The following is a 25,223-nucleotide window of genomic DNA, read 5'->3' as shown; positions in this document are numbered from 1 at the left end:
AGTTCTTTGGCCTTTGCCTTTTCCAGTTTGGCGATGCCCAGGGGTTACGGGAAAGGAAGACATGCATGGGAGAAGCACAGAGGACTTTCAGGGCAATGAAACTCCTCCATATGATACTGAAAGGGTAGCAACATGCCATCACAAACTTTTCCAAACCTACAGAAGGCATGCACCAAGAGTGAACACCACTGTGAACCTATGACACCACACGATGATGATGTGTCACAGCAGGTTCATCAGCTATGAAAAGTGTATTCCAGTGAGAATGTGACAGGCACATGGGAACTCTGTGCCTTCTGCTAAATTTTGTAACGAACCTAATACTGATCTTAAAATCAATTTAGAGTCAGGAGCAGTGGCACAAGCCTGCAATCCCAGTGGCTCCAGAGGCTGAGGCAGGAGAATCTTGAGGTCAAAGCCAGCCTCAGCAAAAGCAAGGCACTAAGCAACTCAGTGAGACCCTGTCTCTAAATAAAATACAAAAAAATAGGGCTGGGAATGTGGCTTAAATAGATGAATGCCCCTGAGTTCAATCCCCAGTACCCCCCATCCCCAGCAAAAAAATAAATAAATAGTCAATTTAGAGCCCAAGAAGAAGACTCCTTCCTGATCTTTGGCCAACTTTCCTATAATGACAAAACCAACTGATTTCTCCTCAGACCATTATATATAGTATTTGGAATCTCCCTCCATGGACTTTGGAATAATAGAAAGGCAAATGTTGGTGTTTTTGTTCTTGTTTCAAGAGACAGGCAACCACAGCCCTGGTTCTACTAGCCCTGAGTTAGATGTAAGGAGAGAACAGATGGGCTATGAGTCTCTGGCTTTGAGAATCCCAGTCTCCTTGTCATATGAGCCCTGGAAAACTTGAAATAAGACATATGCCAGGGGTACTCATGGATTACAGGTGCGTGGGTCCCAAAACCTATTATTTAGTTTCAAACTCCATCTCCACTAACAGTTGTTCAGGAACCCTGGACTAGTCACATCACCTCTGCCACCCCGTCCCCAGCCTCAGCTTCCACTCCGTAAATCGTGGATGATACTAGTGTCAACCCTCAGAACTGTGCTGGGGACCTAGTGACAGGGCGTACGTGACCTTGCAGCCAGGTGAACTGTGAACCTTCAGGAAATACTAGCTGGATCCTCCCAGGAGGGCAGAACCATTGCTGCCACCTCCTGGGGGATCAAGGTTGGCTTGGCTTTAGTCTGCACATGAGTCAGTCCTTGGCCACACTAACTTGACCTCCAGGAGCCTTCAGTTCACACTCCTCTGAGGCCCCCAATCAGGCTTCACAGCCAATGGCTATTGATTATTCCAGGTAGAGGAGACAGTTTCATTGGTTTCTATAATTTCTTCTCCTCAGCACTTTAGCAAATTATACTGCTAATTTCAGAGAAATGACTGCAAGTATCAAGCCCAGCATTTTTACGTACAAATGCAAGAACATAGTAAGAATACCATGCAGAGACCAGAGAAAAGAGAAGGTAAGGAAATGGAGTTACTACTTTTTTCTGAATCTATAGAATTAAGAAAATTCATAAAGAATTCTAAATAGAGGACTGTGGCTCAGTGGTAGAGCACCTGCCTAGCATGTGTGAGGCCCTGGGTTTGATTCTCAGCACTGCATATAAATAAATGAATAAAATAAAGGTCCACCAACATCATATATATATATATATATATATATATATATATATATATATATATATATATACACATATATATTTAAATATATATATACATATATATACATATATATATTTAAGAATTCTAAATATACATCCTTCTCAACAATTTAAAAAATTCTTGGACATAACAAAATATTTAAAATACCAAAGATGAGAAAGCAAGTGAATCCCTAGAGAGCCTAATCCTGTGATTTATAACAAAGTTAATTTTGATAAATAAAAGAGATGCAAATAGATATTTCTTGCCAGAAATAAGAACTTTAGAAGAAATGATGAAAGTAACTGAGAATAAAAAGATAAAGATAGTTGAGAGAAGATTTAGCATTATTTAACTTAAAAGTTAGTTTTAAATAAGAACTAGAGGCATCCAAACTTTGCATGAAACAGAAAGGAACATCTGGTATACATTTCAAGCTCATTCCAGCAAATCACGGGAGGTGAGGAGGCACTGCACCGAGGGAGGAAAGATGAACAAAGGGCAAGTCCAGAACATTGTAAAGGTAGAGAGAGAGAGAGAGAGAGAGAGAGAGAGAGAGAGAGAGAGAGAGAGGCTGATTTAGCAAATTATCCATCATCCTGGTGCCTCCTGTTTTAAAATCATTCACACATAAGGGCAGAAGGGCTGATCCCTGAATGCTCTGGAGAAAGATGTCCTGAAAGTTTTCAGATCCATAAATACTGGGATTGATTAAAAATAGGTCATTCAAATCAATCTAATTGCCTTCTATTTTTAACATAAATTCTTTTCATTGATTTTCAAAATGGGTAGCCCATTAAAACACATTAATCATGACCCTAAAAGCCTAAGATGAAGAATAAAAAGCAATTTCCCACCACATGAAACTGGAGCAGAAACATCACAAAGACAGCTGTAACCCCACTTTTCCCAGGAAAACCCATTTCTGGGCATCCAGATGGCAAGGCCGTGTCCAGCTGTGGGGCAGCAGCCGGGAACGCTGGAGCCTCCCATGTCTTGTTTGGATAAAAGATCTCTGATTTTGCAGGGCTGAGGTAAAAACACACAGCTGATCAAGTGTGTGTACTCATGAGGCACACACTGTGCACCTGCACGAGGTGCTCCCTCTGGAAAATCAGTTCAAGAAAAGCAGTGTCAGAAACGACCCTCATACCCCCAGCAGAGAGAACCCTGGAAACATTTTGAGATATACACACTCAAATTTTTTAAATGTATGATGTATATTTATACACACATTTTAGATGCCAGTCAATACAGTTCTTCAAAATGATCAGTGGAGCACAGACAGGTGTCTGTCACCATTTGCTTAACTACCCTTCCTGTGCTGGACTCGGTGAATGGAGCTTCACTAGAAGGCCTCCAGCCACATCCTCGCCACCAGGCTAATGACTTAGAATGGACTTCAGAAAGCAGACTCATTAAAGGGAAGAAGAGACATGGGCTGGCTTGAAATGGAGATCCTCCTGCCTCAGCCTCCCAAGCCACTGGGATTACAGGTGTGCACCACCATGCCCAAACAGACAGGTTTTGAGTCCCTTTCAGACATGCCACCAAAAGGAACTTGGAAGCATGATTGATGGTTTCCTGAAGTCTTAGAATAAAACAAATACCCTTGCTGGTACTTGTTATTGTTCTATTTACTCATTTGACCAGCTTGTGGCATTTTGTTTAGTTTTGAGTCAGAACACTCTATGCCTGCATGCGTTTGAATTCCATCCCTTGTTGGCAACACTTTAAGAACTTTGCCCACTTCCCACTAGGGGCTTTCATAATATTCTTTTACATGTTTTTAATTATTAATCCATCATAATATTTAATTCTGCTACTCTTCTCATTTTGTTTTTGCCTGTTGAATTTTTCTTAGGTTTTTTTGTCACAAAAATGTTTCATTTCTATGTTTTTACATTTTAAAAATAATTTTTTTAAAAAATATTCTGCCTTAGCTGTCATCCTTGAAAAGACTTCCCTGACCTCATTATGATACCAAAATGATCGTAAAAAATAAAAGTTTCTTTATATTGTAAGGACTAATAAAATAAAGATACAAACTCTTTTTAAGTCAGAAAATTACACCAATGAATGACAATATAAAAGATGAATAAAGTGATTCATGATGCAATGATATGTATTTATGAATATAAATACCTGAGCTCAGCTGCAGTTAAGATTGTCATGAAAAGAGGGGTTTGGAACATAGGGCAGAGGTAGAGCACTTGCCTAGCATACACAAGACCTGGGTTGGATCCCCAGCACCACCAAAGGGAAAAAAAGAAAAAGAAAATTAAAATCCATTCTGTATGAACAAATACAGAAAATTAAGTATCTGAGATACCAGTGGACACTAATATTAAAAACTTGAGGTACTGATGAACACTGGGATGGAAAGCTGATGTTCTTTGATAGTAGGCTGTGCTAATGTGAATGTGATAAGAGAGGAAAGAAATACTTTGAATTGAAGGAAGAAAAAATGATGAGGAAAATTACAAATGGACAAAGTGCAGAATATTGGGAAGTTTGATATTTATACAAATGATTTGGACCTTATTTTTGGAATCATGTCAAAGAATTTACTTGAGTTAGGTCATAGTGTGGAGTAAAAATGACATGTCACAAACTCACAATCTTACCAAGTGCTGAGGCCTGAGAAAGATCCTGGAGCTCCGTATCCTTTAACAGGTGATGGAGAACTGAATGGTCTGAGGAAGAACCAGGGTCCAAGCGCACGAGAAGAGCTCCTTCGCTGGCCACTGGGCAACCACATGGGGATTGTGTGGTGGATCTGAACCACCAATCCAAAAGCATGTTACTTCAGTTTTTAACTTTCATGATAAACTTTCTCATCGCATTATTATAAAACTATTTTAATAACTGGTGACATATATATTGGAAATAGAATAAAAGATTTTAAGGCAGCTTTTATAAAGAAAACTTTGTGAGATCCCTGCATTTCATCTGCTCCACCATATAATAATATTTGAGCCCAAGTCTCAAATCTGTTGTTATGTGTATGAACCTGGTTGAACTAATTTTCTAATAACTGAACTACTACTTTAAAACCGTTTCCACCATAAAAAAAAATCAACAAATATAATAGCATTGAAATCATATCAATTCTGTTCGCTGGCAGTAATCTAACTAAAAATCAATAGTTCTCTGGCAAACTAGAAATCAATAACAGAAAGACAACAGAACATCTTTAAACAGATAGAAATTAAAGAATACACTTTCAAGTAATCCATGATCAAAGAGGAAGCCTCAAAGTAAATTTTTTAAAATACACATAATCGAGTGGAAAGAAATAACATATCCAAAATATTTGGGATGCTCCTGGAATAGTAATTTAAGGGAAATTCACAGCATTAAAATGCTAAAAATCAGTAATCTAAATTCCTACCTTAAGAACTTAGAAAAATAAGAGTAAATTAAAGTCAATACAAGTAAAATATTACCTTTTGGGAAACTATTCAAAATGTTAAGGAAATAGCTCTGCATTATTTCTCACAGTTACATATAAATCAATAATTATTTCAATAAAAAATCAATTAAAAACAGTTAAATGCGGTTCTAAACACTGAAGTAGAAAAATGAAACTTTAAATATAATGTGGAATTGTGTTTCAGTCTTGTTAGCAATTAAGGAAATGCAAATTAAAACCACAAGGAGATACTATTTTGCACTTATAAGCAAAAATCCAATGATAAGTGTTGGCAGGAGTGTGGGCTGATAAAAATTCACATACACACCTGTTTGCTAATCTTTATACATTATGCTGGCCAAGAGATTTTATATATGTATTGCATATTGCATTTAAAAATTAGATATAAAATTATTTAATTCTTGACAAATGCTTCTAGTATTTGTTATTAAGCCAAATGCCAGGATTGTAAGCTTTAATTATTTAATATTCAATGTCTGCTGGTATTACACTACAGTTATTAGAATTAGGAAATATTTATTTTTTTTTTTAGTTGTAGGTGAACACAATATTTTTACTTCATTTTTATATGGTGCTGAGGATCAAACCCAGGGCCTCACATGTGCTACGCAAGCACTCTACCACTGAGCCACAACCCCAGCCCAAGAAAAAATATCTTTATTGCAGGAAAAGAAAGGTAGAGGGAATTTCATGAAAATTGAAGGGAGATCTCTAGAGGAAAAGGACTGGGGGGTGGGAGGAGGGGCCAGAAAAGGGAAATACTAGAAAATGATATTGGCCAAATTATATTGTTCTATTGTGTGCATGTATAAATACGTAACAACAAATACAACCATTAAGTACAACTGTAATGTACCAATAAACATTTGGAAAAACATTAAAAATAAAATATGTTTATTGGGAAAAAAGAGAGACAGGATGTATAAGTAAATAATGTTAGAAACTAAGTGGGAGCCATCACCACACATACAGTGAAGATCGGAATGTTAGAGAATTCTGTACATTCATTTAAACCAATACATTTGAAAACTTGACAAAATGAATGATTACTCAGAATATATATGTATGTATATATAAGCTGGCTCCTCATTCCTGACTGTGGTAACTGACAGCCCCAAGGGCAGAAATTATAACTAACCCACATATGCTGCCCCCCCTTTTTTTAAGTACTAGGGATTAAGCCCAGGAATGCTCTAGCACTGAGCTACATCCCCACCCTTTTTATTTTTTGAATAAATTGCTCAGGCTAGGTTTGAACTTTCAATTCACTTGCTTCAGCCTCCTGAGTATCTGGGATTATGCACCCTGTGGCAGATATATATTAAATTTTAGGCCAGGCATGGTGGCACATGCCTATAATCCCAGTGGTTTAGGTGGCTGAGGCAGGAGGATTGCAAGTTCAAAGCCAGCCTCAACAATTTAGTGAAGCCCTAAGCAACTCAGTGAGATCCTGTCTAAAAGTTAATTATGAAAAGGGCTGGGGATGTGGCTCAGTGTTCCTTGCCCCTGGGTTTAATCCCTAGTACCAAAAATAATAAAATAAATTATTATTATTATTATTATTATTATTATTATTATTATTATTATTATTATTATTTGGGGGTCAGAGCCTCTCTCTCAGGTATAGCCCACAGATTGCCATATTAGGGATGTAGACACGTTCTGCTCTTCTAATAAGTCCCAAGAGGCGCATCTGCCAGCTATGGCTTCGGCAGTGTGGAGGAGGAGCTATCCACTCTGTGCAAGGATGAGCCACAGCTCAGTATTGAATAAAAGGACAGAGCTGGAAGTTGATTGACTGTGGTGACAGAGAGCAGTGCTAGTCAGAGGGCTGCCCAGGGAGGGTACCCTCTGACTTTTTGTAGAGTTTTGAAGAAGTGTGGAATGCAGGGATGGTTTCAAAAAGTAAAAAGAAATATGTAAACATATTTTAATTATATTCTATTCAAGCAAATTTATCTTAAATATGATCAATTTCACATAAACAATGTTGAAAATTATTAATAAGATGCTTTATCTTCATTTTAACGTATTATATCTTCAAAACCTAGCACTTCAAAAACTTCACACTCAGAGTATCCAAGAAAAAAGTGCAAGACTTGGGATCACAGTGAGTCTTCCCATAGGAAGAAGACGCTCTTGCAGGAATCTGAGATTTCCACATAGACAAATCCAAACAAAGAAGATAGTTGAGCCCCAGCATGCACTTTGTTTATGCAGCCAAATAAACAAAGGTATTTTCCAAATGTTTTATCTCCAAACCAAAAGGTCTAATGATCTAATTATTTTAAACAAAGACTTCTGCTGTTGAGAGCCACAGCCTAAGGGGCCCCAGCAAACTTCCAGCTGCCAGTTGATTGGCTCCTCTGCAGTGATGATCATTGGGCTGTTTCCCCGCCCTTTCAGACCACGGAGCTGCTCATTGGGGGACTCTTTTGGCTCCGCCCACATGACCCAGCCAATTGGCCTCAAGAGCAGGAGGAGTGGGGGGTTGAGAGGCTCACAGGAAGTCAGTGGTGGCAGTTGAGTTCTGAGGGAATTCCTGAAGAGCTCATGTGGTGCTTAGTGTGTGTTCTAAAAATAAAGTTCCTTTGTGCTTGACAAGTGGCTCGTGAATTGTGCCCAGCCAGACTGCGGCATTCTGCAGTCACAAATCATAAGGTAACAAAATGAATTCACCAATGAGAGCTCAGAGAACTTGGATCATTGTTGAAATGATGACCTGGCCACAGAGAGGAAGTTAGAGAGTAAGTACCCCATTGATGCATACCTTCGGCAACAGCCTCTGCAGACACTCTGGGTTGCCCTAGAAGAAGCCTTCTCACTATCTGGCTCAAAAGGCAAAGCTGGAGGGGGCTCTACCTGCAATGCTCTGCTCCCTGCTGACCTAGAGTGGTTGGAGCCACACCTGTCCTGATTGGATAAGTGGCTTCTGAATTTGTAGCACCAAGGTAAAAGCACACGATTGGTGCCATGGTTTGAATGTGTCCCCCAGAAGAATGTCTTAGAAACTTCACAATGAAACAGAGCTGGGAGGTGACCAGGCCATTATCGAGCAAGTGGGCTCCTTCTCAAAGGACAGATCTGCCCCCTTGCTCTCTCTTGTCCTCTCTTGCCCATCTGTCCTCCACATAGGATGATGTAGCAAGAAGGCCCTTATCAGTGCCAGACCCTTGGTCCTGGACATCTCAGTCTCCATAACTGCTATAAATAAATCTCTGTTCACTGCAAATTACTCAGTCTTGGTCATGTTACAGCAGCACAAAATGTACTAAAACAATTGATTGTTTCATTACATGAGTGATGCACTTATACTTGCACAGTACATGCCTATTCTAGAAAATGCAACTAATGAAAACTAATATTAAAAATGACCTATCAGACATCACCTAGAGATAATTCTAAAATAAATATACATATACACATCCATCCATATATATATATACATATATGTGCACATACGTATAAATATACACATGCATACACATTTGTACATGTGCATATATTTATATATACACCACAAGCGTATGTACACATGTATGCATATGTGTACACATGTATAAATATATACACGTGGGTATGGTATGTGTATAAATATATACATATATATATATACATATGTATATGTATACTTAAACATTTAAAACATATAATGTATATTTCTAAAATGCAGGCATGTAAAACATATATTCATAGCCTTCTTCATAAAAATATCATATACATTTCAGATGTCAATAATTATAGTACTTCACAACTGTCGTGAGTGGACTACAGATAGTACCCACCATCACTTACTCAAGTGACCTTCTACTGGACATTACCAATTGTTTTGCTAACAGTCCTCTGGCTAAATCCTTGCCAAAATCATGAACTACTTTGACAGATTTTAAAAAGTAGACTCATTAAATCAAAGAATAAACACATTTGTGTGAGCTTTGACTGACATCTTGTGGCAATCCAAGTGTTACCAGCTATTTCCCAGTCTCTGTTAGCATCAGCTGGGGCCTCGTTTCTGTAGTTGATAACTCATCTCAGGCTGTGGTTCTCACTGTTACATAGCAATTTCTGTGTCAACCCTGGGACCAGCCAAAAGCTGTGCTTTTCCCAAAAAAAGATAAAGGGGTGATAGTTCTACACCTTACCAACATAAAATTATTTATGTGGCAACTCTATGCAGAATAAATCTCCTTCCATTTTATTTGAAGCAAAATCCAGGAACGTTTTATGAGAGCAGCCATAAAATAACTCCAATGAGAACGATTTTCTAGGCATAGTTATTGTAAATGGCTTTTCGAGGTTTGGAAAGCCTAGTTTGGCTAGCAGAGAGCAGGGTGCAAGTGCAGACAGAAAAGACCCTGAAGCCAGGGCCACACCCTCTTGCCCTGAACTCTGCTGCCCATAGGAACCCTGAGACCCTACAGTGCCACACCCAGGAACTCCTGCTCCTGGGGAAGAAGCTGACTTGTGATACTTCCCCTCTACGTGGGAGTGGGAGGTGATGGGGAAGGAGTTTGCTTAGCAGGCCTGGGTTCTGAAGGCACATGTTTAGGCTGCCAAGCATGGGTAGGGAGTTGTAGGGATGGCATCAAATGAGAAGCATCACTAGGTTTCCTCTTTCCTTTGCTGGACCACCACTCAAGGGGTGGGGAAAGCCAGTCAGAGGGACCTGAAAGACTAGCAGGCCAGAATTGGACAAGGGCTTTGGGTGCTCACTAAGGGTTGGCAAGAACTTCAATTAGACTTGAGCTTGAGACTTGAGAAGTCTTTCTCCTGAAGCTGCCCAGGATCCCCTGGACAGAGGCAGATCCTTGGATTGTCAGTGAAACCAGTCAGAAAAGCCTTGGAGTCTGAGGGTGGTTTCCCAGGGATGAGGAACAAGCCTTGGGAAAGGCCAGTTCTGAAAAGTGGCATTATCACACCAGTCAGGCACAGAAGAGAAAGTTCTCCAAAACATAAAGGAAACCTTGTCCAAGGCCTCAAGTCTCTAAATGTGTGGCATTAGATGTCTAAAAACTAATTTATGTGTGGAGACAAAGAACATCCCCTAAGGAGGAGGAGGTGCCTCATCCGCTCCAGGAAACTGGGAAAGCTGCACATTATACAGGTTTGGTGGCCACTTGCGGTAGGTCGGGTTCCCCAGGGCGCCACCAAGCTGAGTTAGTGCACAGGAAGCTTATAAAGGAGTGTCCTGCAGACGCGCTCCCGAGGGAGTGAGGGAAAGGAACTGAGCAGGTCGGGCTACCTCGGAGCGCTCAGGCGACAGCAGCACCCAAGGCCTGAGGCCCCCACTACTCTGCCTGGCCGCAGCTCACCCCTCCCTCTCTCTTTCCGCTCCACGCAACGCCCGGGGCGGGGCCTGAAGCTCGGACGCGGATTGGCGGAGAGAAAGTGGTGCCAACACTTTCAAATGAACCAATCAACGCAGTCCATCCGCCCCAGCCAATAGGAGCCCGAGAGGCGGCGGGGACCGGGCGGCCGGTGGGAGCGGCGCGCGGGGCGGTCTGGCATCGCGCGGCTGGTGGCGGCGAGCGGCGTGCGTCATGGAGGGCCGGGGCCTGGAGGAAGACGCGCTGCTGCAGAAGCTCAGGGACAGCCGCCGCCGCTTCCAGAGGCGCATGCGGGAGCTGATAGAGAAGGTGGTCCCCGCCGCTGGGTGGTGGAGGGGCGCGCGGGCGGGCGGGCGGGCTGGCACCTCCTCTCCCGGGTCCGGACCGTGCGGCCGGGGGACCTGACTCAAGCCCCTTCCGCCCCGCAGTATGACCGGCCCTTCGAGGACGACCCACTGGTGCAGATGGCCACGCTGACCTACCAGACGCCCCAGGGTAGGGAACGTCCTGAGTGTTTGCGGTGGAGTGTATGAATGAACAGTGCAGACTGCGATTTGAAATGCTGTCCCCGCCCTCGTAGGAAAGTGAGCCGGTTCACCCTTGGGCCCGGAACATTACTCGTTCCTTTGAACGTGTATGTTATGTACTGCCAACAGGATTGCTTATCTAACTAAGCAGAATTCCTGAAGGCACAAAGATTCCTCCGGTGCCCCTGCCTTCCTGGGTTGGCAATTCAGCTTAGCCATTCAGTGACTCAGGCTCTTCATCTGTAAGAGAGGAAGGATAATGACAGTCACCTACCCTTCATGGATGTGGTAGCAGTTATGCAGAACCCTTATGAGACTCTTGGAGCACCGCTGGGCACTAGTGACACTCATTAACTGTTGTTGTCAGTGTTTAACTTGAGTAGTCACATCCTTCTCAAGGTTCTGACCACTGTGCTGGAACATGCAGATGTTGTAAAATGCCTTAAGTGGATTCTCTTTGGTAAGTGACTGGAGAGCTTCTGCAGTAGATGGAGGCTGTTGCTCCCATGTGACCTTATTACCAAGTCATTTTTACCTACTGAAGAAAGCAAATCTCAGATCACATTCTGCCCAGCACTAGACAGGCACAAAAGGTTCTTAAAACTGCTGCTTAAATCAAGAGAAATCCTCGTTCTCTGCCTTTTTAGCTGAACCAGTCACACATTCAGTGAAAAATTTACCCAGGCAAAAACTAAAATATTCCAGCAGCAAATTTCTTTTACTTTCTGGTCTGACAGGACATGACCTAAGGGTTTGTTTGTTGGCATCACTGTCTTCATATGTCAAGGACAGGGAGCATCTGCAGTGTTTTGAACAATGTACGTATCTTAAGTACCACTGATTTTGCCAGTGAGAACTTTGGGTGTCAGTTTGGGGATTACAGTGGATAAAGCACCCCAACACCTTGGGAACAGGCACACTTGACCATGTAGACGCCACCTAAAGAGCTGGCTAATGCACAGGCTTCTGGCACTACCAGCCAAGGTACTGGGTGCCAGTTCAGTAGATCTGTGTGTTACAAGCTCATGGCTCGTGCTCCTGGTCCGGGGCCCCTGTCTTGGTGCTTCTCTTAAGATAATTAGTAGCTCCACAATCTTGCTATCATGAATTGTGCTGCTATGAACGTCGATATAGCAGTGTCCCTGTAGCATGCTCTTGTTAGGTCTTTAGGGAATAGACCGAGAAGGGGAATAGCTGGGTCAAATGGTGGTTCCATTCCCAGCTTTCCAAGAAATCTCCATACTGCTTTCCAAATTGGCTGCACCATTTTGCAGTCCCACCAACAATGAACAAGTGTACCCATTTCCCCGCATCCTCGCCATCACTTGTTGTTGTTGGACTTCTTAATGGCTGCCAATCTTACTGGAGTGAGATGGTATCTTAGGGTGGTTTTGATTTGCATTTCTCTGACTGCTAGCGATGTTGAGCATTTTTTCATGTACTTGTTGATTGATTGTATGTCCTCCTCTGAGAAGTGTCTGTTCAGGTCCTTGGCCCATTTGTTGATTGGGTTATTTGTTATCTTATTATCTAATTTTTTGAGTTCTTTGTATACTCTGGATATTAGGGCTCTATCTGAAGTGTGTGGGGTAAAGATTTGTTCCCAGGATGTAGGCTCCCTGTTTATCTCTCTTATTGTTTCTTTTGTTGATAGATGAATGGATTAAAAAATGTGGCATTTATACACAATGGAGTATTACTCTGCAATAAGAAATGACAAAATCATAGAATTTGGAGGGAAATGGATGGCATTAGAGCAGATTATGCTAAGTGAAGCTAGCCAATCCTTAAAAAACAAATGTCAAATGTCTTCTTTGATATAAGGGGAGTAACCAAGGACAGGGTAGAGACGAAGAGCTGGAGAAGAAGATTAACATTAAACAGGGATGATAGGCGGGAGGGAAAGTGAGAGGTAAGGGAAATTGCATGGAATTGGAAGGTGAGCCTCAGGGTTATACACAACTACATATAAGAGGAAAGGAGGAGTAGGAGAAAAATTAGATAAGTGGAAGAAACGATTTATAGTAGAGGGGATGGAGAGAGAGAAGGGGAGGGGAGGTGAGGGGAGGGGAGGGGGGACAGTGGAGAATGGGATAGACAGCAGAATACATCAGTCACCAGAAAGGCAATTTGTAAATCAATGGAAATGTAACTGATGTGACACAGCAATCTGTATACGGGGTAAAAATGGGAGTTCATAACCCACTTGAATCAATCTGTGAAATATGGTATATTAAGAACTATGTAATGTTTTGAACAACCAACAATAAAATAATTAAAAAAAAAAATTAGTAGCCCTGTTTAATGTTAATCTTCTTCTCAAGCTCTTCGTCCCTACCCTGTCCTTGGTTACTCCCCTTATATCAAAGCAGTCATTTGGCATTTGTTTTTTAAGGATTGGCTAGCTTCACTTAGCATAATCTGCTCTAATGTAATGTTTTGAACGACCAACAATTAAAAAAAAAAAAGATAATTAGTAGCATGGCCTTTTCTTAAATGCATGGTAATGTGAATTGCCAGCTTAAGGCAGCACCACAAAGGGGAGAGTGAAACTAACTCTGGCACCTATTGTGACGAAGACAGCAGGGGATAGTGTATTGATCACTTACCCCATACCCTGCTCTCCTAAGCCTCTCATACTGATTCTCAACCCTGCAAGGTAGGCACCACTGTTGGAATCATCACAATTAAATGTGGATACAGTACAGAAAGGTTAAGTAACTTGTACCGTGTCACTTAACCAAAGTGTGAAACTTGATAACTCTGAACCCATGTGTGCAAGCATCACTTTGCTCTGGAAAGGCCCTGTGGCCTAGTGGTCAAGAGTGCAGGATCCGTGCTGCCCAGAGTTCACATTCTGGCTCCATGGGCAGGTGGCCTGGACTAGTATTTGAACTTTGCTTTGCCCACATCTATCTGTACGATGACTGTGGTAAGTCCCTGTTCCACAGATGTCAGGAGAACTGTACAAGTTATGTGTGGGTGGGTAGTTGTGAATTGTAAATATGGCATTCTTGAAAAGGATTTAGAATAAACCTGAAGCATTGTGAGCATAATGTAAGTTTAAGTTTCTACCATTCCTTATTAATTTGAATTTCCCCTAGCAAGTTTAGGGAGACCTTGAGTATATGGCCCAGGTTCTACAAGTTGGTAGGTGGCAGGACAGAACTCATTGTTGGCCCTTTGCATGGGCTTGCTTTGTAGGTACAAGCACTTACTCTGAGTTATGTAGAAATGCTCTCAAAAAATGCTTACGCTACCAGGCATGGTGGCACATACCTATAATCCCAGCAACTCAGGAGGCTGAAGCACAATGATGGCAAGTTTGAGACCAGCTTCAGCAACTTGGCAAGACCCTGTCTCAAAATAAAAATAGAAAGGGCTGGGAATATGGCTCTGTGGTTAAGTGTCCCTGGGTTCAAGTCCTAGTACCCCCCCCCAAAAAAAAAAAAAAAGGAAAAGAAAAGTGCTTACTCTAAATACAGTATATGTGTTGCCCTTAGTACATGTATATTTTAAGGATAAGGACACTACCTGGCATATGTATGTTCCTGTTTTCATTCAACTTTACAGTTTAGTGTAATTTAGTGAACTGCTGCCCATTAGGTAGGGGAGGTTTCCATTACGACAGAGCTGTCTGTTCAACTTAAAGGCTAGCAACGGACTTTTGGGATCCTGGCTCACTTTTAATATCATCCTTTTTGTATCTGACACTGGCTTTCTATGAAAACATGTTGAGCAGAAATTCAGTGTTGAGGATTAAACAGTTATTTTTGTTTCTTCTCTAAAGGATTGAAAATTTGGGGAGGAAAACTAATAGCAGAAGGAAGCGAAGGACTAATCCAGGTAGGTAATGTCAGTGGTGGCCCCGCATTTCCTTGTCTCACTGCTCCGTTCTGCTTTTGAGGATTTACTGAGAAGCATTTCTTCGTTGCTTGTCAGGCAAGGAGCAGCCACGTGATGTCTAGCTCTTTTTTATGCCTTGCATTTCCCGTCAGAAGTTGCAGGCTCCGGTGCAGAGGCTGGGCCAACTCAGTGCCCTCTCAAAGGCCGTGCCATCCTAGCCCGAGGCTCACTTGCTGTGTCCTCATGGAAGAGACCCAATCCAGTCCCTTCTAGGGGAGGGAGAGATGAGAGGAAGGGGAGCGGGCAGGCTCCATGCCCGCCACCTTCCCCGTAGCCCTGGGGCTCTGTGATCTCTCCTGTGCTCGGAGAGTTTGCTTTCGTCCTGTGAGACCCTGGGAGCCTTTTTCCCCAGTAACTTTTGCAAGGTTGTCTGGTGTTCCATTAATTGTGCTTCTTAGACACCTCACGTTCCTCCTCAAGGTCACAGGTCAGGGAACCCATGTACCCAAGAATGAACACATCCTCCTGCTCTGAGGATACACAGCGTTGATAGCTGTTCTTAAATCAAACCACCTTTTTGATTAATTTTAGTCATAGAAATGATGAAAATACACAGAACTGCCGAAAATTAGTCTGACCTCTGTGCTGCAGTGGTCGCTGATGCCATTTTAGTTTAATGTAAATTACACATGTTTATAAATACACATTGTTTTCACTCTCACTTTCCTGGTTAATAGACATGAGGGCTCCTGTCTTCATTGTCCGTCCTGCAGTTCAGCTAGCATTTGTAACTGTCTCCTGTTGACAGGCCCTAGCCCCCTCTTGGCCCTTGACTCTCTCTATCAGTCAGGGTTGGTATGCTTTCTCTGAAAGACCGATGTGAATATGTGAGGCCTTGCTGGCTATATGTCTGCATAAACTTCTCAGCCCTTTTGTAGGGGAGGCAGCTTGGATAATGTGAATGAGCCCCCATTAATAAAATGAGCTCTATTAATAAAACCCCTGCTGTGTAGTTCCCAGAGGAATATCCTGGTCCTAATTTCCCCAGTATGATGTCCCCTCACCCCTTTTTTAGTCAATGCCCACATATAGGAGGTCAAAGGATCTATTCTCTTTAAATTATACATACAGAGGCAACTACTTAATCAGACCAGTGCTGGATGGTCCTGGTAGCAAATTGCTTATCTGAATATTTAGGCTTTTGCTTAAAATGCAGGGGGACCCCTGCCTGGGACCCAAAGAATTGCTGAGCTTAGAAAAGTGGGGCTAGAGAAGTGGGCATAGCTGTGATTATAGCGTGGACCCCACAGCTCACTAGATGTTGGTGCCTGTGCCCAAATCCACCTTAAACTTCTCCCCCCAAACCAAATGCTCATGCTGCTCCCAGGGTCCCTGGAGACTGTGCATCTCCCTGAGCCAGTTTGAGCATAACCTAAGGCTTGGGTTCTCTCTGTAGATGCCAGCGCTGCCAAGCAGGGATTGGTAAGGGCTGGCTGCTTCCCAAACTAGTTTTACTACCCTTTAGACCCAGGCAGCCACAAAACCTAGCTCTGAAAACTACACCAAGTCCCACCTGTGTGATGATGTCATTGGGAGGCAAAGGCAGTGGTCTCCAGGAAGTGCCTTCAGTTGCTGTGCAGTGCTCACAAGATCCTCACGTCCCCTGGACCCACAGAGGTGCCTGAGGACCATTCCTACGGGGACAGTGCTCCCCAGGGGAATTCCTGAAATATTTTAGCCAGTCTAATATGTCGAATGCTCACGTTTCACTGGTGAGAACTGGCTGATGTCATTGGTATAGAACAGGCTCCAGAGGGCAGAAACGCCTCCCCAGGAGCGTGACCAGCTGATCACCTGTGGCCTGAACCCCTGGTTAGGAGCTTAAGTTTAGAGCAGCTCCAGGCACAGGGGATTTGTAGGATGCACACAGGACCTCAACGCTACACCACATTGTGAAGGTCCTAAAACCACTTCTGGGCATTTACTGAGAACGGGGGCCACCACCGTTTCTGGATTCTCCCCATTGACCAGGTGACAGTTTTGTTCTGTTTCACTTCGGCTTTTTGTTTGCTGCAGTCCCTGTGGAACCCTGTGTGGGCTGGGACCAGGTCGTTCCAGGACAGAGCTAACCTCCCCCTCGGGGGAATTACAGCAGCCCTGGGGCTAGCTGAGGAAGAAGGCGGGCTGCTTTCCAGCAGGGGCCCTCCCCTGCCTTTGGGAGTCTCTGGGCCCTTGATGAAGCAAAGGTGTAAGAAGCCTGAGGAACTCCTGCGCCCTGTGTTCAAGAACAGATGCAGGTCTGTCACTTCACGGTGACTTGCAGATGTGCCATTGCTCAAGTAAGCTTGTCTCTGCTGACTTTTGTACCACTAGTACCCCCCTGGGAAGCCAGAGGACAGGATGGAAGACCCTGGGTATGCCGCAGCCCAAGGTGACGAGCCTGTGCCTTTGTGCACCCTGGTCCTGAGAGCCGGTGAGTGCCACCCCTTAGGAAAGGAGCTGGCCAACCTGTGTCTCTGTCACAGCAGTTCAAGGATGAAGTTCTTTTGTGGCGGGGGGATGGGGGGGTGCGGTTTCCTAAGGGGTATTTTAAAAACTAAGGTCATCTTGAAGTGCCCTGTCATGTCCTTCTGAAGTCCCTGGAGGGTAGGCCCTGTCCTTATATATCCATGGTGCCCAGCACAGAAAACACTCAGCTATTTCTTATACAAATGAACACCCCCCCGCCCCGCCCCAGTCTAAGATATATTACATCAGGATTTGACAAGACCTAAAATCAAGATGGTCGTGAACATTTGCTTCTGTCAACTGTCAGTCTTCCCCAGGCCATCTCACTGCCTGGACCCAGCCCTGCCCCCCTCTTTTCTCCTACCTTCAGCCTGCCCTCTGGGCTACATGTCCCATCCACATTTAAGGGTGGTCAGATTTCGCCTTCCACGTGTGGAACATGCCTGTGACTCTCCACTGCCCTGTCCCTACCCTGGCCACCTCCCTCCCTCGGTCCCTTTACAACCCAATTCCAGGAGGTGCACCTTACCCTCCCTGGTCCCCCACCTGAGCATGCCTCACCTGGTGCCCTCTGGCTTGGGCTCCATCTCTGCAGCCTCCCTCTGGGGGTCTTCTAGGCCACCCTGTTGCTGGGCCCACCTTTTACCTGTTCCCCCTGCAGCATGTGAAGATTCAGAAAGTTCTGGCCTTGGCCTCTGCACACTGCTCTTCAGTTCCCTCCTGCGTGTCCTCTGGCCTGCTGCTGGCTTACCTGCTGGCCCTTCAGGGTGCCCTTTCTCAGGGTTGGTCTGAAGCCCCTGTGCACTTATCAGGCCTGGCTTTGCCCCCAGCCCAGACCCCTTCCGGTGCATCTTACTGCTGGGGACCTCTCTCCATAAACACGTCCCGTCCACACTGGCACTTCCACGGCGCAGCAGACCTGCCCTCCAAGGTCCACCTTCCTCCCCCTCCAGCATGAGCCAGAATCCAGGGTCCTCTTCTCAGCCTCCCCCTCTTTCCTCAAGTCCAAGGCTGTCCTGGGTCTGTTACCTCCTGTCCTCTCTCAGGCCCACTGCCTCACCCCCCCTGGCCCTTAGCACCAGCTCCTGTCCCCTTCTGGGCTCCCCCACCCTGGATATGCAAGGAATTCTGGTCAAGCCACTTCTGTCTGAAGCACTGTGGTGGCTTCCCACTGTGCTGTGGGAAGAGGCCAGGATCCAGAGTGAGACCTGAAGTCCTGCCTGACCTGCCCATACCACATCCTCCCTGCTGACCCCCATTGCAGCTCAGCTTTATGCTTGGTCTCCTCCTTACAGCCCCGGCATGTTTCCAACTCTTGTCTCTCCCTCCAACTCTGGTCCTTCCAGAGCTCTATCCCCTCACCCAGCCCTTCCCTGGCACCTTGCCCCCAGTGGACAGTCAGTGATCTGTGCTGAGCCACTAAAGGGGAAACTGGTTTTTCAAAGTCAAATTACAAAACTAATGGAGATTTTGGTCTTGAGTGTCGTTAACTAGTGTTAGATCAAATTCTAATTAAGTTTAAAGTCAGGCCGGGCGTGGTGGTTCACACCTGTAATCCCAGCAGCTTGGGAGGCTGAGGCAGGAGGATTGTGAGTTCAGAGCCAGCCTCAGCAATAATGGAGGCACTAAGCAGCTCAGTGAGACCCTGTCTCTAAATAAATACAAAATAGGGCTGGGGATGTGGCTCAGTGGTCGAATGGTCGAATGCCCTTGAGTTCAATCCCTGGTACCACCCCCTCACCCCCAAAAAATCTTAAAGTCCGTTCTCAGTCCTGCTACCCACATCCCACTGTTCAGTAGCCTGGTGTGGCTTGCAGCTGCTGACTGAACAGCAGGTGGAGACCCCTCCGTCGTCATAGGAGCTCCATGGGACAGTGCTGGGCAAGGGTCACAGCTGTCAGTCAGAGGCCACTGGAGCCTGTGGTGATAGCACACACTCAGAGTTACAAAACCATCCTGAGAGGCATGGACAAGCTTTCCCAAGAATCCTGATTGCGATTCCTTTTTCACTTTTAGATCCAGGAGGCAGCGGTGCCAGAGCAGTGGGGGACCCAGGCAGGCCTCTGGCCCAGGCCTTGATGGTAAGGGCCGCCTTGGGATGGGTGGCGGTGAGGGGCCTCGGGTGCACTCTCGTCTCGTGCAGGCAGACCCAGGTGGCCCTGGGCAGTGTTCCCCAAGTCCTCTGGGCGCATTCTTACCACTGCCACCTCTTAGGTCTTGGTTCTCTCTTTGGGTCTCCTCAGCCTGGCACTTGACAGCCAGTGTGGCTCCGTTCTGGACTGACCTCTGAAGTTAGACAATGGTAAAGAATTTGGGGACTTTCTCTCCTCGGCCAGAACTGTCACCAGGCTGGTTCATGGCATGCTGAGTGCCTTGACTAACTAAGAGACATTGTGAGTCGGGTTCCAGGTCACCCTTGAGCCCGTTTAGTCACAAGGTCACAAAGTCAGGTGGCTGAAGCTAGCCTGAAGAGTAAGGCTCCTGTGTGTTCCTGGCCCTGAGTGCCCCAAGGGCACAGAGCTGTCTCTTCTGTGTGGCCTGGTTCTTTCCTTCCTGCCTATCTGGATGGGCAGCTCAGTCTGCCCCGTACCCCTCCTGGCCCCTGGGTCCCCTGTGTCATATGCTGCCAGATGTGAGAGCAACTGCACCTGCTTTCCCTCTAAACCTTCTTTGGGGCAGGGGTGGCTGTGACCCCGGGAACTTCCCAGGACTGTAGCAGGCATGGCCCCTGGACAGACCCTGGGTGCAGCCTTCCCTATGGTCCTTCCCATCTGTCTTGAGACCCCAGTTTGGCTGCACCAGGTGTGGAGAGGTCCTGAGCAGGATCCTGGGCCTCTCTTGTCAGCCCGCAGCTGACAAGGTTGCCTTAAGGTGTTTTCTCCTCTAGGAAAGCTGCCATAAACACCTCCCAGCTTTTATGTTCTGCATCTTTTTACTTTATTTTTGGTAGTTAAGCCCAGGGCCCAGCAATTTTTCAGAGGGGCCTGGCCACTTTGCACTGCTAACAGAAGGAGGCACAAGCTGACTCTGAGTAGCTTCATTTAGAGGTCTGCATTAACGACTCGTTAGTTTGCTCCAGAATTCATGACAGCAGTGCCCAGCAGCTCTTAGGATACTGACTTCTCTTTGTAATCAGCCTCCAGTGCCTTGGAGCCCTCTGAAAAATGAGTTAAGAAGGAAATATCTGACCCAGGTGGATGCACTGCTTCAAGACGCAGGGTGTTTTGAGGTACTGTCTCTGTGTGTGTGTGTGTGTGTGTGTGTGAAGTAGGTACATTGAGGAGTTTTTCTGTACTTTACACAGAGCTTGTGAAGAGTGTTGTGCATGATGATTTCCAGACCCTTCTGTTCCCAGGATACTGTGTCTGGGCTCTGAATTTACACTAGGGAGCCCCTCGGCAGCACCATCAGGGGAACTTGCAGGGTTAGAGGGTGGACTCCACACCCCCCCACCCCCCCCACCCCCCCCCCACCCCCGTCCCGGGGCAACCCACCAACCTAGTGAAGCCAGGGGTGGGACTCTCCAAGGGCCTCCACCTCACTCCCTGGTGTGACTGGGGTTGGGATCAGCAGCAAGGTGAGCGGCATCCCCTCGTCCTCAACCTATCCTGCCTGGTCTGAGGTCATGTTGGAGTGAGGCGGTACGGGGGCCCTTTGGCGGGATAAGAGGCGGCAAACCAGGATGGTGCAGTGCTCCAGGGTGGCCGCTTCTCAGTTTCACTTGGAAGAAGAGCCCAAGCTCAGGTGGACGTTCGCCTAAGGGCACCACTTCTTTAGCTCCCCCTGTTGCATCAGATCCTTCAGAAAGCGGAGGACGCTCTAGTACCACCGGAGTACGCAGTGCACAGTGGAAAACAGCGCACCTGCAGAGGCCTCAGCTTCACACGTCATTGTGCTGGTGACAGGGGCCCTGGCCTAATGATACATGCGTAACACCCTGTCCCCCACATGGCCCAGCGGGTGTCGTCCTCCTGGTGCTGTGCTGATTAGAGGCAGGGACTGGAATTGGACCCAGGGTGATTGAGCTCTGCCCACCGTCCCTCTGGTCCCCAGGCATTCTGACTGTCCACAGGAATGGCGAGGGAAGAGAAGCTGGCAGATCCCCAGGCAGGAGTTCCTGGCAGGCAAGGCTGGCTGGCTTCCCTCCTGCCCAGAGCCCACAGGCTCACTTGCTTGTCCTGCCTGCTGGATGCAGGGTTACTCCTGACGTGCCTTTGCTCTCTTGTCGGGGACAGTACCTGGGGTCTCAGTACCCGGTGGCTGTCTTGTAATCATCAGCTTTGATTTCAGGGCACAGATAAGAGGGGCACATCAGACACACCCATGACTCCCGTGCCTTCCCTGGCCTCTCCTGCCATGCCTGGCCCCGGTAAGTGTGACATAGAAACACCCCTGAGCCACATGTTTTATTGGAGCCCTAGGGCAGCTCAGCTCAGCACCACTCAGGTGGGACGCATTGCTCATTGCCAGGAGCTCAGATACCTGCACCTCATGGGAATTAAGATCTTTTCAGATGACCTCATTCCCTGAGCATGTGTGGCCTGGTGGCTGTTCCGAGCTCTGCACCCTCTTGACTGGGTTGAGCAGTCTGTGATCTGCCGAAGCATGGGAGGGGCACGGTGAGCATCCTTCCACACTGCACGGCCTGCCTCAGTGCCCTCCACACACGCATGCGCACACACTGCACACGTGCAGGTCCGTGTGTATCGTCCCTCAGGGCTCCCTGTCTCCGGAGCACAGAGGGTTCTCCATGACCACAGTGAGTAGCACATGACAGAAACATGGCGTGACAAGGGCGGTTCACCGACGAGCCAGTGACGTCCTCCACAGCCTTCCGTGGCCCGCAGTAGAGAGCCCACTGGCCTCGCCCACTGGTCTAGCTGTCGCGTGCAGGCCAGAGCGGCTCCTGGCCTTCGTGTTGCCCCCCTCATCTCTCATGTGTGGCCTTGTCTTAAACAGTCCCGACGTCCCTCCCTCTAGACCTGTCTGTTGCCGCCTCGTGGTTTTCCTCACGGTAAGCCTCCTGGCATAAGTACAAGCGTGTGACGCTGTGTCCTCTGGGACATTCCGTCCGCCTCTCCGTTGCTGGTGACTTCTGATCTGGTCCTTTAGACAAGGACTTCTCACTGCACTTCTCCTTGGGTCCCCAGCAGGTGAGCCTTTGGGACGGCCCAGGAGCCTTTTCCCTAAGACCATTCACTGGTGGTTTGGGCGTCCAGCAGGGGCACCGCCTGAGGTGCTGGGAACGGTGGACCTCTTCCAGCCCTGCCATTCAGTGACGGCCTCTGGCCTCTGTCTGGTATTCTCTACTGGACAGCTGGCTCCCCGTCCGGTTCCTTTTTTTTTAATTATTGCTCCTAGAATCGGAGGCACAGCCACCTTTTAAGTCCCCGCTGGAGCCCTTGCTTCCCCTGATGCTCACGCAGCCCCGCCTGCACCCTTCCTGGCTCACCAGCCCTCTGTCGCCTTCACCCTGAGGCTGCTTCCCCTCTCTCCTGGTCACCTCCAGCCCCATAACGTGTTCACTCATCCAGTACCAACTAGCCTCAGGATGGTGGCAGCCGCAGCCAGCTCTCTTGGCCCTTGGACAGTGTCCCCCAAGGGAAGCGCGCAGGGTGCTGTGCCTACTTGGATCTTTTGTTTCCCATCCCACCACCAGCTTGGTGCACAGCTTCTATTTTTTTCTGTTTCTATTTGTAGGGTTTTCCTCATTTTCATAGGTTTAATTTTATTTTTCAAATAAACCTTTCACACAACGCGAAAGCAAAGCTGTGTAAAGCAGCAAGTACAGGGACCTTACTCGGGGCCCTGCATGTCCCCGTGGGTAGACTTGTATTTTCTGGTTTCTAATACACTTTCAAAAAGGCAACCATCTTCGAAACAGCCTGAGGGGAGAGAACTCCTAAGGGTGGGGTGGAGAGCAGAAATGGATTTAGGAGCTAAAAAGAAATCTGAGAAGCTATTTCTAATCGTTTGTAGTTTTTTGTATCATTTTGAAAACCTGGTCATGGTCCGCCCTTGAACTCCATGCCCTGAGTGTGGGGTGGCTTTGAACCCTGACACCCTTGACTCTTCTTCTTCCCCAGGACCCTGTGGAAGTGTCTCTGCAGAGAGCCCTGGTGATCCTATGGAGCTGACTCCCTCCCCCAGAGAGTTGGATCCGTTGTGTCCTTGCCCAGCAGACCTGGCCACAGCATCTAGAAATGACAGTCTGTCACTGCTAGGGACCAGCAGCTGCGTGAGCAGCCAGTCCTTCGAGGCAGATGACATCTACGATGTGACGATCAGCGACTTGTACGCGGGTATGCTGCACTCCATGAGCTGGCTGCTGAGCACAAAGCCCTCGAGCATCATCTCCACCAAGACCTTCATCGTCCAGAGCTGGAGCTCCAGGAGGAGGCACGTGCGCAGGGGCAGGGTGCTGGTGAGCGAGCGGCACTGTGCCAGGGCTCGGTGCTCCCGGAGGGGCTCCCGGGAGAGGCCTGCACCCTGCTCAGAGCCCAGGCAAGAGACAGGACCCCTAAGAGACTGTAAGAACTTACTGCATGTCGCCCAGCATGAGCCATCTTCAAAACTGGACAGAGCTTTTCTTGCAGGAAACAAAGCCCAGAGCCTTAAATTAGATCCACGTTGGAAGGAACTTCAGATGACACCCTGGAAGCATTCTTCCTTGACTTGGGACCTCAACACAGTGCATCATCCTGACCAGGAAAATAGACTTAGGATGCTAAAGTGGTTGATTTCTCCTGTAAAAATAGTTTCTAGACCAAAAATGTTGCCCAGCCCAGCAGAGAATCGATACAGGGAGATTGAAATCAAATTTAACAAGCTGCATCAAGAATGTTGCCCAAGTGTTGGGAAACGAGCTTCCCCAGATGGCTTTTCGGGCTCCTGGGCCATGGGTGTGTACAGAGGTGGTTCTGAGGGTCCACGTGGCCTTGGGGGCTTAAAAACCCTCAGGCAGAGTTTACCTTTCAGCAAAGCAAAACCGAAGGGGCTAAGTGAGGCTTTTGAAAACCTGAGCAAAAGATGTGTGGAGGTAGGTAGAGGCCCACCAGAGAGCGACGCCTCTCCATCTCTTCCCAAGAGCCACGGCCACTCTTGGCAGACATCTGGCCTCCTTCAGGGACACAGTTCTGGAACATTCAGAAGGGCATGGTCACCCCGCCAAGCTATTTCAGTACCTAGGGTAGAACCTCTGGCCTGTGAGAGAAATCGCTACAATGAAATCAAAGAGAACTTTGACCAGCTTCATCAGGAGTATTGCCAGAGGTCGCCTCGGCAGCAGGCGCTGCAGGCAAAGGCGCCTGCCCCGCTTGGAGTGTCTCCAGATAAAGCTGATATAGGAGTTCGGAGCCAAACCCGAGAGCTCTTCGGAAAGTCAAATCGAGACTCTCTCTTCCAGAAGCTGTCACCGTCACCGCAGTGGCACATGCGAAGTCCACAGGGCTCACCTGCAGCTGAGGCTCATCCATCTGCTCACTCTGCTCATGGTTCCAGGAGGGACCCTCAGTCCCCTGCAAAAAGACACAGGCTGTCAGACCCCCAGGCGTGTGGACACCGGGCCAGTTTTCAGGATTCCTCAGAGGTGGCTGAAGCCGACCCCAGACCAGGGGAGCAGGGTGGCCCCCCACAGGCCAGCTGGTGAGGAGGAGCATTTCCGCCTGTGGGGTGCCGTTCCCGCCAGCAGGTACTTTTCCTCTGCGGTGCAGAGGAGCGAAGCCACGGCACGCCAGGTGCCACGGAGCATCCCGACCTGGCCGCTCCTCCTGACCGGTCCCTGCAGGACTGTGAGTGGGTTTCCAGGTGCTGTCTCCCAGACCGTCTGCTTCCTCTGAAGTCAGCATTGATACAAGGATGTGTGTGCGGGAGAGGCTTCAAGATGGAGCTGCAAGCGTTTGGAAGGAAGG

General features: G+C 47.0%; 1 protein-coding gene across 2 annotated transcripts; it reads left to right on the top strand.

The window, feature by feature from the left end:
* Positions 1 to 10,581: 10,581 nt before the first annotated feature.
* HJURP (Holliday junction recognition protein) lies at positions 10,582 to 24,966 on the top strand. 2 transcript variants are annotated; one of them, XM_081261675.1, is made up of 8 exons: positions 10,582 to 10,741; positions 10,861 to 10,927; positions 14,750 to 14,805; positions 17,179 to 17,278; positions 19,330 to 19,394; positions 20,450 to 20,542; positions 21,604 to 21,682; positions 23,400 to 24,966. In XM_081261675.1, exons 1-8 carry the CDS (start codon positions 10,646 to 10,648, stop codon positions 24,959 to 24,961), a joined length of 2,118 nt encoding a protein of 705 aa, XP_081117801.1. In that variant the 5' UTR covers positions 10,582 to 10,645; the 3' UTR covers positions 24,962 to 24,966. The 2 variants fall into 2 exon arrangements, with proteins under 2 accessions (XP_081117801.1, XP_081117802.1); XM_081261676.1 differs by lacking the exons at positions 10,582 to 10,741; positions 10,861 to 10,927 and adding an exon at positions 11,725 to 11,777.
* The last annotated feature ends 257 nt before the right edge of the window (positions 24,967 to 25,223 follow it).

This window comes from Spermophilus citellus, assembly GCF_964194105.1.
Source record: "Spermophilus citellus genome assembly, chromosome: 11".
NCBI lineage: Eukaryota > Metazoa > Chordata > Mammalia > Rodentia > Sciuridae > Spermophilus > Spermophilus citellus.
This window is presented reverse-complemented; position numbering and strand designations above follow the sequence as displayed.

What these genes read in the sequence shown, in the direction of transcription:
- HJURP (XM_081261675.1), top strand. Translation starts at nt 10,646, where the DNA reads ATGGAGGGCCGGGGCCTGGAGGAAGACGCGCTGCTGCAGAAGCTCAGG. An exon ending in CTCTGGCCCAGGCCTTGATG is followed by an intron (nt 19,395 to 20,449) that starts GTAAGGGCCGCC and finishes CTTTGTAATCAG; the next exon opens with CCTCCAGTGCCTTGGAGCCC. An exon ending in AAGACGCAGGGTGTTTTGAG is followed by an intron (nt 20,543 to 21,603) that starts GTACTGTCTCTG and finishes CTTTGATTTCAG; the next exon opens with GGCACAGATAAGAGGGGCAC.